The 12772-nt window shown below is 50.5% G+C and overlaps 4 protein-coding genes across 4 annotated transcripts; 2 read left to right on the top strand and 2 right to left on the bottom strand.

The window, feature by feature from the left end:
• Positions 1-1335: 1335 nt before the first annotated feature.
• M438DRAFT_374903 (NUC189-domain-containing protein) lies at positions 1336-2634 on the top strand (the record flags this gene model as incomplete). Its single annotated transcript, XM_029908531.1, has 1 exon — positions 1336-2634. One exon carries the CDS (start codon positions 1336-1338, stop codon positions 2632-2634), a length of 1299 nt encoding a protein of 432 aa, XP_029760096.1.
• A 1011-nt stretch (positions 2635-3645) lies between these two features.
• Positions 3646-8352, bottom strand: M438DRAFT_406023 (uncharacterized protein). The gene is made up of 6 exons (XM_029909814.1): positions 8342-8352; positions 7163-8259; positions 6687-7114; positions 5640-6627; positions 4755-5583; positions 3646-4693 (listed from the first exon to the last, which is right to left on the bottom strand). Exons 2-6 carry the CDS (start codon positions 7983-7985, stop codon positions 3796-3798), a joined length of 3966 nt encoding a protein of 1321 aa, XP_029760095.1. The 5' UTR covers positions 7986-8259; positions 8342-8352; the 3' UTR covers positions 3646-3795.
• Positions 8353-8489: 137 nt separating this feature from the next.
• On the top strand, positions 8490-10294 carry M438DRAFT_346002 (uncharacterized protein). Its single transcript, XM_029905573.1, has 4 exons — positions 8490-8975; positions 9029-9157; positions 9208-9632; positions 9710-10294. Exons 1-4 carry the CDS (start codon positions 8726-8728, stop codon positions 10217-10219), a joined length of 1314 nt encoding a protein of 437 aa, XP_029760094.1. The 5' UTR covers positions 8490-8725; the 3' UTR covers positions 10220-10294.
• A 907-nt stretch (positions 10295-11201) lies between these two features.
• M438DRAFT_355747 (PLP-dependent transferase) lies at positions 11202-12689 on the bottom strand (the record flags this gene model as incomplete). Its single annotated transcript, XM_029907057.1, has 2 exons — positions 11202-12433; positions 12590-12689. 2 exons carry the CDS (start codon positions 12687-12689, stop codon positions 11202-11204), a joined length of 1332 nt encoding a protein of 443 aa, XP_029760093.1.
• Positions 12690-12772: the final 83 nt, after the last annotated feature.

Genomic DNA, 12772 nt, shown 5'->3' with positions numbered 1-12772 from the left:
CTCCGGCGACATCGTTGGTAGGCTCCTTAACGACTGCATCGACAGACTCTCCTTGGACCTCTTCGCCAAATAAATCATCACTCTGACTTTGCTCAGTCGCGATAGGCAGGTCATTGGGTCTGTAATGGATTCTCAATATTTACATTCAATAATAGATGACGGGAGGGACGAGTGTAGGAAATGTATGAGAAGTGGAGGGAGCATGAAAGATGAGATGCGACAACGACAATGACGACAGTGACAACAATAAGGAACATCAGGGAAGAATAAAGAGTAAGACTCACCGGTCGACGTTTGCCATCTCCGGTTGTAGTCCTGATTCTGCTGACATCTGAGATGGTGATGAGTTGTGCAGTGTTGTAAAAAGAATAAAGATGGCACGTGAACGGCCGAACAGAGAACGGGAAACGACAATCAAGCGACAATTTAGAGAAATGGCCCGACGCGACGAAACTACAGTTGTATTGGAAAGAACAGGTCCAAGTTATTATGCGCGTCGTACAGATGAAAAATCCTGGAGCCGAGATGGACTTTGGTGTGGGATGGTGAAATAGCTGGCGAAGTTTTTGGAGACGTGTCGCGCGAATCGGAAAGCCGGACGGACGTGGAGCGTGTTTCGACGCGATTGGGACTCGCAAGATTATTTAACAAGTTCTGAAAGTCCGAAGATTTAAATCGGGGAAGGCAGGTGCGTTAGCGCCGCACGTGACCGATTTCTAGGCTACGCGCTGCGCCGAATCTGCCAGCATCAAACGCAGGGGTTGAGCAAGATTTCTGAGAGCACATGGTGCAAATTCGAGCAGGGAGCTACTACAACCCTCTCTCTTCAGATCTAGATCTACCTTGGAGATGTTCGTGCATTTTGATAGCTAAAGATGATGGTCCTGGTGGGCAGGAAGATGCTTCAACTCAACTGACGGAGTGTCGTACTTGCCATATTACTCAGCCAAAATGACTGAAGTCTTGGTTTGACAGTCGCCTCCAAACCGGTACGGATGCGAACGGGATGCGTGAGGCAACAGCATAGCAAAGAGGAGAACTTTGCAGAGGGCTGGAGGTATGGATACAGTTGTCGCATTCCGGATTGTAGAGTTAGCGGTTTTCATGTGGTCGAGCAAAGTCTTTGCAAAAAAGAGAGGAGATGCACAGGCATGTCCAAATTGCTCGACTGGTCCTTCTCAGCGAGCGGCGGATAATCGGGGCAGGTACACGGACCTCCGCTAGCAACTTTGGCAAGTGCTAGGACTTGGCGTTCCTAACTTTTTTCTCAAGAAAAGTGACGCCCTGGAAGGAACGAAGCAGCACACGACGAATTAGATTATATAATATCTCACAATGAGCACGGCAAAGCGAACACGAGCAAGACAGGCAGAGGCAGGAGCAGCACCATCGTTGCCTCCGTCAAAAAAGGCAAAGACTTCACAACAGGCAAGCTCTGGACTTGGCTTCTTGACCGATGAGAACCAGCGAGCTGGAAAGAAGTTGCGCGCAAACTACACCAATGGCATCAAGGACTCACGGGCAGACCGCGTCGACGAGTCCAAGGCCCAAGTCGAGCGACACGAGGCCGATGCACCCGAGGTAGTCGAGATCTCGAGTGGAGAGGAGTCGAGCGCATACAGCGGATCCGACGATGAGGAGGAACAAGACACAAAGCCCACAACCAACGGCACCCACGACGCTGATGCCGTCATGGCCGATGCCGACGAGGACATGGAGGAGGGCGCAGAAGGGCAGTCGTTTGGCGACATGCTGCAGGCAGCGCATCCCGAGACGATCGATGTCCAGTCCGCCTTCGCCGACCGCGAGCAAGGCACCCAAGCTCTGGTGCCCATGAACCAAGACCGCTCGCTCGCTGTACCTACCGCCACCTCTCTCGGCACCGTCCTCACCCAGGCCCTGCGCACCAACGATCGCGACCTCCTCGAGACTTGTTTCCAAATGACCGACATCCCCAGTATCCGCTCCACCATCCAAAGACTGCAATCACCACTCGTTGCTTCCCTTCTCCAGCGTCTGGCTGAGAGACTACACAAACGCCCCGGCCGTGCTGGAAACCTCATGGTCTGGGTTCAGTGGTCGCTCGTCTCACATGGTGGTTATCTTGCCAGCCAGCCTGATGTTCTCAAGAAGCTCAAGACCTTGTCGCGCGTTATCAAGGAGCGTGCCAATGGCCTCCAATCTCTCGTCACACTCAAGGGCAAGCTTGACATGCTTAGCGCTCAAATCGACCTCCGCAAGAGTATCCAAGAAACAAGAGACGGAAGATTCGACGATGCCGATAACGTAGACCAGGATGTCATCTATGTCGAAGGTGAGGACGACCAGTCTTCAGACAATGACGACGACCTCATCAGCAACGCTGTCGGAAGCGATCTCGGTGACCTCTCCATGGTCAATGGCGCCGACCAAGATTCATCTGACGTCGAGGAGGAAGAGGCTGGAGAGGGCATGTTCGACGAAGAAGCCGAAGAGACCTCTGATGATGAGGGTGAAGAGCTATCCGACGATGACGAGGAGAGTGATGAGGCCGAAGAGGAAGACGACGACGACGAGTCAAGCGACGACGAGGCACCGGCACCTGTTGTCAAGCCCTCAAGGACACAGCAACGCGCTGCTGGAAAGAGAAGATGAACGGCTGGTCAACGGCCGGTTCTCTTGTAGATACTACCCTCGAGACGAATAACCATCAGCAACGACCGCTACAGCGAAGAGGCTCGGTGCTTAGGCTGTTTGGTCCTCTCGAATCATCTGGTGGTTGCCGTGCGCATGAAGAGATGAGTGTACATGCATGCAAAGCCGCGACGGAGTCTGAATCAGGGGTTTATTGAATGTGGAGCAGGAGGCGTTCAAATAAGTGTTTTTTTCCATCTCTTTTCAATTGTTGGATCTTTGTTCCTTTTTCTGCATGGCGCGTACACTCAGGTCTTCTAGACAAATATGGCAATGGCATCACCTCATGATCCAAGACAACTTCTCGCTCTTCAGCTTCTGTGGTTCTCATACTTTTGACAAATTCGAAGCTTCGTTGCGCGGGGTCACCCTGCTCTTTCACTATGTCTCGCTCCAACGCAGCAACGATTCCTTCCTGTGTCTCGAAGTACACTCTGTATGTTCAGTAGTACCATGAGGACATCGCTATATTCGTATAATCTATTGTGAATGCCTGAATCTGTTTTGGGCCTCTGTGAAAGCCCCTCAAAGGTTTCGCACAAGAATCATACATCCTCATTCAAGCCTTCACAAAATGTAAGCAACATTTACTGAAAATGCAGGTGGACGCCGCAATGTCCTTCAAAAGCATACCAAACTCTCACACACTTACTAAAATTATACTAACAAGGGGTTAAAGGTAGAAACGACTCAGGGGTGTCAATATACGTCGTCGCATCACGATCTGACTCTAGAAATGCATTGCTACAGGTGTCACCCTGTCATGATGATCACGATTCCAAACGCGAGAAAATATCGCCAAGTCAATTGTCTTGTATTAGTTCGTAAGCAGACTCGTGACAACCAGATCAACAGAGCCTGACTGGATCTCAGAAAGTATCATGTACAGGAGTCAAGGCAGGATAGCGTCATCCACCCTCTGAACTGGCGAGGAAACGATATGGAACCAGCGCCATGAGAAGACAGTTTTCTAATCGACAGTTGTACATTTTTTGAGCAGAGAAGCTAGAGACCCACGACTCCGGAACTATGGAAGAACGTATAAGGAAAAAAAACAAAAAGCCTGAGCCCATATATGCAGTACTGTATCCACAAGCGCTGTCTGTTACAGTGCCAAAAGCTTTACCACCATCTATCCACAGCAGCCGCAGCTTCTGCAATCAGTGCATCTACCTCTCTCTTTTGTGCCTCGAGGTTATCACGCATCCAAATGGAGATCGGGTCGTTGGCTTGGGTGGCCTCGAGTTCCATAATGGAGGTGAGGAGTTCCGCACCATCTTGCTCCAACAAACGTACCAGGAAATCGCCGTCGACATGCATATCACTAGGTCTATGTTTCTTTGACCTTTTTACCAATTCTCCGTTTGCGCCAGCTTCAGAAGTGGTCGAATTGTCGAACCCAGCAGGCGGAAGCATCACTGGTAGCTCTTTGGTCATTCCGTTTTGAGTCACGGTTGGCGGATTGCTGTAGGTGAACGGACAAATATCAGGATTGCGCTGGCAGAGTCTCTGGACCCATCGGAGACGATTCGTGGTACGTTCGTCGAGAATGGCGAAACCGTAGACTGTACCGTCTACGGTGATGCCTACTAGATCATCCTTGAGCACGCCAGGAGCAGTCGCAGGCTTCCAGGGTGGTCTTATCTTGGCTTCGACGATGCGCATGACAGAGCGGGGGAGTTCCGCAGTGAAGAGCGTATCGTGAGTCGCGATCATGGGCGGCTGACTAGGATCTGGAATCCTCAGGCCAACTAGTTCACGTTCCAGGGTACTGGTGAGGTTGAGACTCATCGCAGTGTCCTGGTCGTGTGAGACGTCAATGGTCGTATGGCTGGCAGATTGTCGTGCTCCATCGCCTCTACCGACATTGTGCAGTCTTCTTGTGCCAGCATCGGCTGGACCGCCCATCAGCTGAAGTGTAAGAGTCGAGTCCCGCTCGGTCGTGATATGGACATGTGGAGGTGAAGTGGTTACACGAATGCCAGGGCTGTGCATGACGAAGTGACACACTTCATTGAATCTGTAGATTTGATCAGTCGATGGCCCTGTAATCGTACCAAATAGAGATGCAAATTGCGTACCTGGATGTCTGCGTATCATACTCGAGGAAATATGCCTTTGTTCCGGAGCACACCACAAGATCGGTTTCACCATAGGTCGAAATGGCGGTAACTGGAGATTCGAAAGGTTTCTTGTACGAAACCTCAACCTCAACCTCAAAACTCGTAGCTTTGTCCTTGTTATTGCGCACAAGTCGAAGCAGATATATCCATCCTGCGTGTGATCCGGCCGGTGTAAATCCATCCAATCGAACAGGTCGTCCAACGGCAACAGCGATGAAGACATGGGGCGCTGATTCGGGTGTTCTCCTGAAAGACCACTCGGTCATTGCATAAACCTTGAGACCGACATCCAAATCGTAAGTAGATCTCGCGTCAGGCAAGATGAACTGGATAACGTCATGTACGGTTCTGCTCGTTGCTGAACGCAGCCGTCCGTACGAAGATGCGCTGACGAAGCAGTTGAGTGGCTTGGATTCGATTAGGATGTGAGGCGAGCCTCGAACCTTGTTTTTCTTTGGTACGATGCCACGTTTCTCGGATATCGCCGTGATGTAACAGGAATCGTTTGAGAAGACGATGAGTGCTTCCGACAAGGGGGATGTCTCAGCATACGGAACCATTGACATGGCTGTCACTGATTCTTGCTGGAAGGCGCGTCCATCAGCACCTACCTCCGTCAGGTACACATCTGAGATGTTAAGAGCGCTAAGCTTAGGGCCAGTCAACTTCAGGCCGAAGAAGCCATCGCCGCAAGCCGCAAACGCAGACCAAGGGGTCTTTCCAGGCCTCAGCTTAGCCGTTGTCAAGCCCATGCTGAAGTGTTGATGCATCTTGATCTGAAGCGAAACTATATCAAGGTTAGTTGTCCGACTAGGAAATAACAACTAAACATATCAAACTTACAATCTTGCTTGACTTGAAGCTCAAGTGCATAGACAGATCCACCACGTAGACCACAAAGTACCACAAGGTCAACAGGGCCCTCTGGTCGCACTTGCTCACCAAGGATGAGAATGTCTTCGCATGCGTTCAAAGCCTCGAGATTGTTAGGATCCTGCGAAATATCATGCTCGAGATATAGTTCCAGACCGTTTTGTGGCGACACTCTGAATATGTGCAGTGTGCCGTCAGAAGTACCAGCAATAACAAAGACCAAAAATGAAGTGCGATAGATGGCCACAGATATGATCTCGGCATCAATCTGTACAGGCTTCCCGATTGGTGAAGAGGACACTGTTCCATCGTCTTCATCTTCATCAATCTTCAGCAGTTCGATTGCTGAATGCTCGTTCTTTCGTGATGCGATGACTGCACAGGGGATGGTGTCCTCGATGGCTGCTGCGGTGGCTCTAGACTCACTGGGCCACTTTGTGACCAGCAGACTGTCTTGAGGGCTGCGATAAGCGAATAAACCAGACTCTGTGATTTGGAGAATATAATGATCGTTGATCATGGTCGCTGCGAGGGTCGAGTGTTTTAGGTCGAGACCGACGGGTTCTATGACCTGGATGTGACTGGAATCACCGTCAGGCGATTGGGGTACTGACAAAACATGCGTCTGACCCGGGCTGGAAAGCAGGAAGAAGAACAAATCCTCTTGCTCGATCTGCAGGACCCACGCGTGTGATATATTCCCGAAAGGCAAGTGTTCTGAGAATTGGTGGCCGATCTGCGCTTCGAGGCCCATACGCAACTCTGTGACGTGACCGTAAGGTTGTCGACCGCTAGGCACGAACAGAGTGTCTCTTGAGTTCGGCAAGAGTCTCTTGCGCGAGGTTGGTTTTGCTACCAAATCCAAATTCTCGGACCAATTAGGTAATGCAGAAACGACAAATCCGTGCATGCCACCATTTGGCTCCGAATCAGAGGCAGGGGCTTGGCGACATTCGCTCTACAATCAGATATCAGTATCGTACAAGAAAAATGCAGTCGATGCCAGGGAACACTCACCATCCAGACACAACCTTCACTTGACGCACCCTGGACTATCAGGATGTCACCTTGGTCGGATCTTCCAAAAGGAGCACATGCCGAGTCCACGTGGCAGTTCACACTTCCTACATGGTTTATCAAAACACCTTCCGCAGGCAGATCCTGCTCGAAGACCATATAGTAGACATTGCCGTCCTCTGTTACCAGGTAAATGTAATCCTCTATCTGGTAATCACCATCTCTTCTTGGTCTTACCCAGCAAGCCCAGAGTGGTTTATGTGAGGAAGGTGGATAGTCTTTCGGTGGGTCTGCCCGATCAACACCTTGACGAGTCGACAAAATTGAGGTGGTTAAGATATGTTCAAAGATGGTTATGCCTCGTCTAGTGGTAAGTACAAATGCTGCATTGCCTTTGAGAGGTATCAAGAGATTCGGTAGTTCACCAGCTAACCTGATTAGTGATGTGAATTGGCTCAAAGTAAAGCGATGCTTACGTGAAAGGATTCGATGACATTGCTTGATGTCCGCAGACCTGACTTCATCACAATATGACCATTCGACCCAGGCTGGTCGCACGCTTCCTTGATGCAGCACTATCATGAGCAATATGACACGGTCTGGATCGTGTTTCGGCGGGAAGAGAAAGTCCAGGAGCAGAATTGTACCTGGCACACGGACAATACGGGAGCTAGAGACGGGAATGAACCCATCGTCCCATTTCTGGTTCCCTGAGCTCAAATACTCTGCTTGGTTCGCATAGCATATAAAAATCTCGCGCTCACCGGCAGCCACAGCTAGAGCTCGGGAGCGTGAATCAACTGCGATAGCGTTTCCGAGCAATCTGGATGGTCTAGTAAATTTTGGCATGGGTATGCAAGACACTCTGAACGTGATCTCACCGTCCTCAGTTTCCAAGGTCGTTAGAAAGAACAGCTGATCTGTGCCCTTGAGTGTGAACGTCAACATCTGTGGTCCCATGGGTTTCTCAGAAGATTCGCTGAGGTTGTCCCAATCGTCAGGATACTCCCTGAATTCACTCTCGTACGGATCGAAGTAGCCAATAGCATTGGCTGCACCGATCTCGCCATCAAAGTCGTTCTTTGTCGCGATGTGAGTGATGCGAACCTCGGACTCGATTTCGAAAAGCTGGATATAATCTTTGCCGACACAGACATAATCGTCTTTTGTCGATGATCGCATCCGTACTGGTATGATCTGTCGAAGGGTAGGAGTCGAAGCTAACGTCTTCGAAAGCAGACCGACTCGCTTCTGGAGCTCTTGCTGGCGAGCATCTGGACTGACTTGTTGTGGACCCATGGTAGGGTAGTAGTCTCAAGGTTGCGGTGTAGAAGAGAAGACAAGAGGAGGTGAGAGAAGTGGTGCAGGTGCTGGACGAAGGGATTCCGAGTTGTAATATATGTCGAGAGCCAACACGGGCAAGCTGGAAGAGCGCGATGTGCACACTTACTGTCCGCAATGCAAGGACGTAATACGACCTGTCGCCGTAGACATCAAGATAGGGGAGTTGTCTGAAGCTGATCCTGCATCGGGTGCTTACTGCATGCAATCACCACGAGCGTGCGCAGATGGCCTACATGTTGAATCAAATGAGTAAATGACGTGTGACAGGTCACGAACTAGCCAACTAGTTTCGTAGCGGGAAGAAGACTGACAAGGTAGAGAGGTCAAGGTTGATGGCAGTGAGGTCGATGGCACTGCCGGGCCGGCAAAAAGTGCTCGGCTCGGCAGCAGCGATCCCTGCGCTCGGTGTGCGCTGCATGCCACGATTGGCCGACCATGTTACCAACACAACATTGCTGTGGCACAATCACAACTAACGAAAACCCATGGCTAATTTCCAACCAACTTATAATTCCGAGCACTTTTACATCGCAGTATAACTGCAACAATAAGGGGACCTGTTGCACAGAAATTCACCGACAGCGCTGCCGCGGGAGCGTCCAGCACAGCACTACTACTGCACGGCGCTTGATGAGCCAACAAGCTGGAACCCAGACCGACATTCAGCGACCACTCTCCCTGACCGCGATATAGACATGTTGGAAGACAAGCCGCAACATGATGGCGAGGATTCTGGCCATGTGTCGCCAAACCACGACGCGTCTGAGAAATCAAGCTCTGGCCAACCGTTCTCCAATTCATGGCGAGACGAGCCTTTGACACCCACCGAATCAGCAAAGGTCACGCAAATTCTCAGAGCATGCGAGAACAAAGACACTCAACAGATTGTTGCTCTTGCCACAACCTCGGGTGGTCTCATCGAAGACCACGTTAGACGTGTCGCATGCACGTAATGACTCTGTCCTCATGCGACCTTACATCGCTAACACTGACCACAGGGCCCGTACTTTTAGGCGCATCTGAACAGAAGCCTGATCAGACGGTTAATTGGCAAGCATTGCCTGTGCATAGAGATGAGGAGCAAGTCAAACTGGACGTTCACCGTGCTTTTGTATACTACCCAACAGGCATGCAGCATATGGGATTGAGACACATGCATTGTGCTAACATTGGACAGGCGAATCTGAAAACCAGATTGAAGGCCGGAAACATGAATTGTCAAATCTCATCACTGGTCTGTTGCGTCAGCATCCGTGCCTGCATTACTTCCAGGGCTTCCACGACATTGCGCAAGTGCTGTTGCTCGTGTTGGGCGCCAACCAGGCTGCACCTCTTCTGGCCCGCTTGTCTCTTCTTCGGATCAGGGATTACATGCTTCCTACCTTCTCGGCCAGTGAATCACATGTACAGCTATTGCCTGCAATAGTGTATGCTACTGACCCGAAACTATGCCAGCATCTATCGGGGTTGCAGCCCTATTTTGCCATCGCTGCTACCCTGACGTTGTACGCACACGACATCGAGGAATACGGTGGAATATCTCGGTTGTTCGACTTTCTCCTGGCACATGAAGCTGTGGTGTCGGTGTACATGTATGCAACAGTAAGTCATGACGCCCAATAAGTCGGCGGAAACCGGGGCGACCCTCCCGGACGATCATATTGTTAACCAGGTTACAGATCATCATGCTGCGAAAAGACGAGCTCTTGGAGCTCGGCTCCGATGAAGAAGACATGATGTACGCAATCTTGTCTAAACTACCCAAGCCACTGGATATTGAGTCCCTCATCACGAGGACGACCTTGCTCTACTCTCAGCACCCGCCAGAGACACTGCCCTTCAGGGCATGGCGCCAGGTGTCAGGTTACAGCGTGCTCAAAACCACGCGTGATCCCAACGAACTCGCAAAGCAAACGCTTGAAGATGGAGAACAACTTTATGCAAAGCATGCGGCCCAGATTGAGCGCCAGCAAGCCCTCCAAAAAGCGATCGCTCAGTCGCGTTTATTGGCATACAGATACCGCAAGCCAGCAGGAGCATTGACTCTTGCAGTGGCCGTGGGGGTCCTCTCCTTGTATATCGGCAAAAGCGGGAACGGATCTTCCGTATCATCATCAGCCATCCTGCTTGACGCTAGACACAAGCTACTGTGGGTCATCAACAGGGCTTGGGCAGCTCTACGCCTGTGAGTGGTTGGAGTATTCTGGACAGTAATTCAACGAAATAGGTCTAGGCCGCACGAAATGCATGAGATTTATGATTTAGTTATGTGCACATTCACAAGTGACGACTTGTCGTTGTAGGAATGTGGATCATTCACTTCTCCTTGTAATACAACGTGTGATACAAGCATATAGAGATAGCACCAAACACAAAACTCACAACCTCCTTTGGGTCGGACCGGCCGCTGAACTAGCTATAGAAAGGCAAATTCTTGATGTTGGTGCAGTTCTCTAGGAAAGCACAAAAGAACACTCACCCGCTCTCAGTCGACTCAAATTCAATGGGAAATGTCATGCCTTTCGATACCTAGCTAGTCCTAGGAACACCCAGGAGGCTGTTATGGTTACTTCCGTCGAACAGATTCTCTGTTCAATATAACTGACATAGACAGGCAAGATGCTTTTGGACTTGGCACAGCAGTCCGATGAGAGTGTGAATTTTGACGCCCCCCTACACAGTCAAATTCAATCGAGAAGCATGGAGCGAAGTTGACCGTATCTCCCACAGGACAGGAGGAACCCGAGTACGGTACAATCTTTCTACAGCTACGTTCATATTAGTGATGCATAAGCTTCTTCGTGTTCAGCCTTCGAGAAAATTCCTCGAGTCAGGGCTGAAAGGGTGCTACTGCATAGGTTGTCAAAAACATTTGCATCACGCGAAGGACTAGAAGCTACAGAGAAGAACCCAAATTATGACCGATTCTCGTATCACGAAGAGAAATTTATCTTTTCACCCTTTGCACAGCTCTTGAGTTGTTGATTGTGTAATACGGAAAGGCCCGTCCGTCATTAGCTGCCTTCTCCCCGACCAACTGTCCATGATGCCGAAGTTTTTGTGGAGAAGAGCTTTGTCACTCTAACAGCCCTTTTCAACTTGGTGTGGAACTCGATTTCTGGCCGGACACGCTACATGTGACCCGTCTGATGCATGACAAGGATGCATCCTCTACTCAGAAGCCTCCCCCTTGCTAACCCTCTCGCAAACATCTTTCAAAATGTTACCCGCCCATTCCCAATCCTCCATGGTCAGGTAAACCTGCGCGCTGAGTCTGACCCACCAAGCACCCGCATGGAAAATGATGGCGATAAATGTGCTGTACTCATCGACCAACTTGTTCGCAATCCATTGGGCGATCTTCACGGCCTTTCCGGTTTCACCACCGGCAAGCATAGTGGAGTCTAGGGGTAGCTTGACGTTGGCGAAGTTGCAGTTGCCCAAAGTGCCTTCTGCGTTTTCCAGGACCTCGGTGTTCAGGATTTTAGCCACCAGCTTGCCTGCCTTCCGCGCCTGATCCTGCGTGTAGCTCATGATTGCGTCTTCACCGCTTTTACCCTGCCATGTTATGGCCTTCCTGAACTCGACGGCAGCAGGCAGGCTAGTGTACGGTGCATTGTCGACTGTTCCTACGAACTCGAAATTGACAACAAAAGCACTTTTTGTGCTGGGAGGCAAGGGGTTGTTGATCGGAGCCCCACCAGTAGGGAGGGGAACGAACCCATGGCTGGTTGGCAGAGTCGACCTGATGAGACCCTGGTTCCTTTCAGGCACATAGAGCAAGGCACAGCCCCTTGGCGTGTAGAGCCACTTATGGCAGTTCGAAACGAGAAAGTCAGGATCCAGCTGTGTCAGATCAAAGGGTATATGCCCGATGCCGTGAGCCGCGTCGACTAGCGACAAAATACCATGCTGACGGCAGGCAGAGATCAAGCGCTCGAAAGGAACGCGCACGCCAGGGAGCGAGACGATGGTATCGAATATGGCGATCCGAGGGTTCTGGCCGGCGGCTTTGACCTGAGAGACTGCCTTTTCAAAAGCTTCGCAAAGAGCGTCATCTGACACGGGATAGGTATAGTCGATTTTCAATGACTCAGCAGCAGTTGTCTCACAGATATGTGTAACGGTCTTTTCACATGCGCCATAGATCGTGGCAAAATACAAGATAATATCTCCCTTGGCGAAGGTGATATTTCGCAAGACGGTATTAATTCCAGTCGTGGCGTTAGGGACGAATACCACAGTCTGGACAGGGGCATTGACCAAACTTGCAACAGCCTCTCTGGCCACGTCTAACGCTTTTGGATAGGCGTAGCGAATGTAGGCATCAGGTCTTGCCTCGCATTCGTCTTGCGACTGTCGTAGAGCATCTCGCACCGAGCGAGGATACGTGCCAAAGCTGCCTAAAGAAAGTTGTCGGTCAGTACCGAGAATGAAATTGTCCTTCAAACGTTCTTCTAAAGAAGGTTGTGTGTGTGGAGATCCCGAGTATGATCATGATTGGTGTTCGTTTGATGTTCGAGAAGCACTGATGCTCTGGGAAGGGCTTGGTCACATACCGTGGTTCAAGTTGCGATAGGCAGGGTCGAAGAGAAACTGGTTTTTGAGCAGCTCACTCCCACATTCCATGCCAGTGGTCTTGTCGTAGGTCTCCAGCATGTTGATGGTAACAAAAAGACAAATCTTTGAACCGAATATGGATGCTATGAAGTCGAACTCGCGGCAGTTATATGGACTTCGGC

The sequence above is a fragment of the Aureobasidium pullulans genome (genome assembly GCF_000721785.1).
Source record: "Aureobasidium pullulans EXF-150 unplaced genomic scaffold scaffold_10, whole genome shotgun sequence".
Classification (NCBI taxonomy): Eukaryota; Fungi; Ascomycota; class Dothideomycetes; order Dothideales; family Saccotheciaceae; genus Aureobasidium; species Aureobasidium pullulans.
Note: the sequence above shows the minus strand (reverse complement) of the source record. Positions and strands in the feature narration are given on the sequence as shown.

What these genes read in the sequence shown, in the direction of transcription:
- M438DRAFT_346002 (XM_029905573.1), top strand. Translation starts at nt 8,726, where the DNA reads ATGTTGGAAGACAAGCCGCAACATGATGGCGAGGATTCTGGCCATGTG. An exon ending in CCACGTTAGACGTGTCGCAT is followed by an intron (nt 8,976 to 9,028) that starts GCACGTAATGAC and finishes CACTGACCACAG; the next exon opens with GGCCCGTACTTTTAGGCGCA. An exon ending in TTTTGTATACTACCCAACAG is followed by an intron (nt 9,158 to 9,207) that starts GCATGCAGCATA and finishes AACATTGGACAG; the next exon opens with GCGAATCTGAAAACCAGATT.
- M438DRAFT_406023 (XM_029909814.1), bottom strand. Translation starts at nt 7,985, where the DNA reads ATGGGTCCACAACAAGTCAGTCCAGATGCTCGCCAGCAAGAGCTCCAG. An exon ending in GCTTCAAGTCAAGCAAGATT is followed by an intron (nt 5,584 to 5,639) that starts GTAAGTTTGATA and finishes ACCTTGATATAG; the next exon opens with TTTCGCTTCAGATCAAGATG. An exon ending in TATGATACGCAGACATCCAG is followed by an intron (nt 4,694 to 4,754) that starts GTACGCAATTTG and finishes TCAAATCTACAG; the next exon opens with ATTCAATGAAGTGTGTCACT.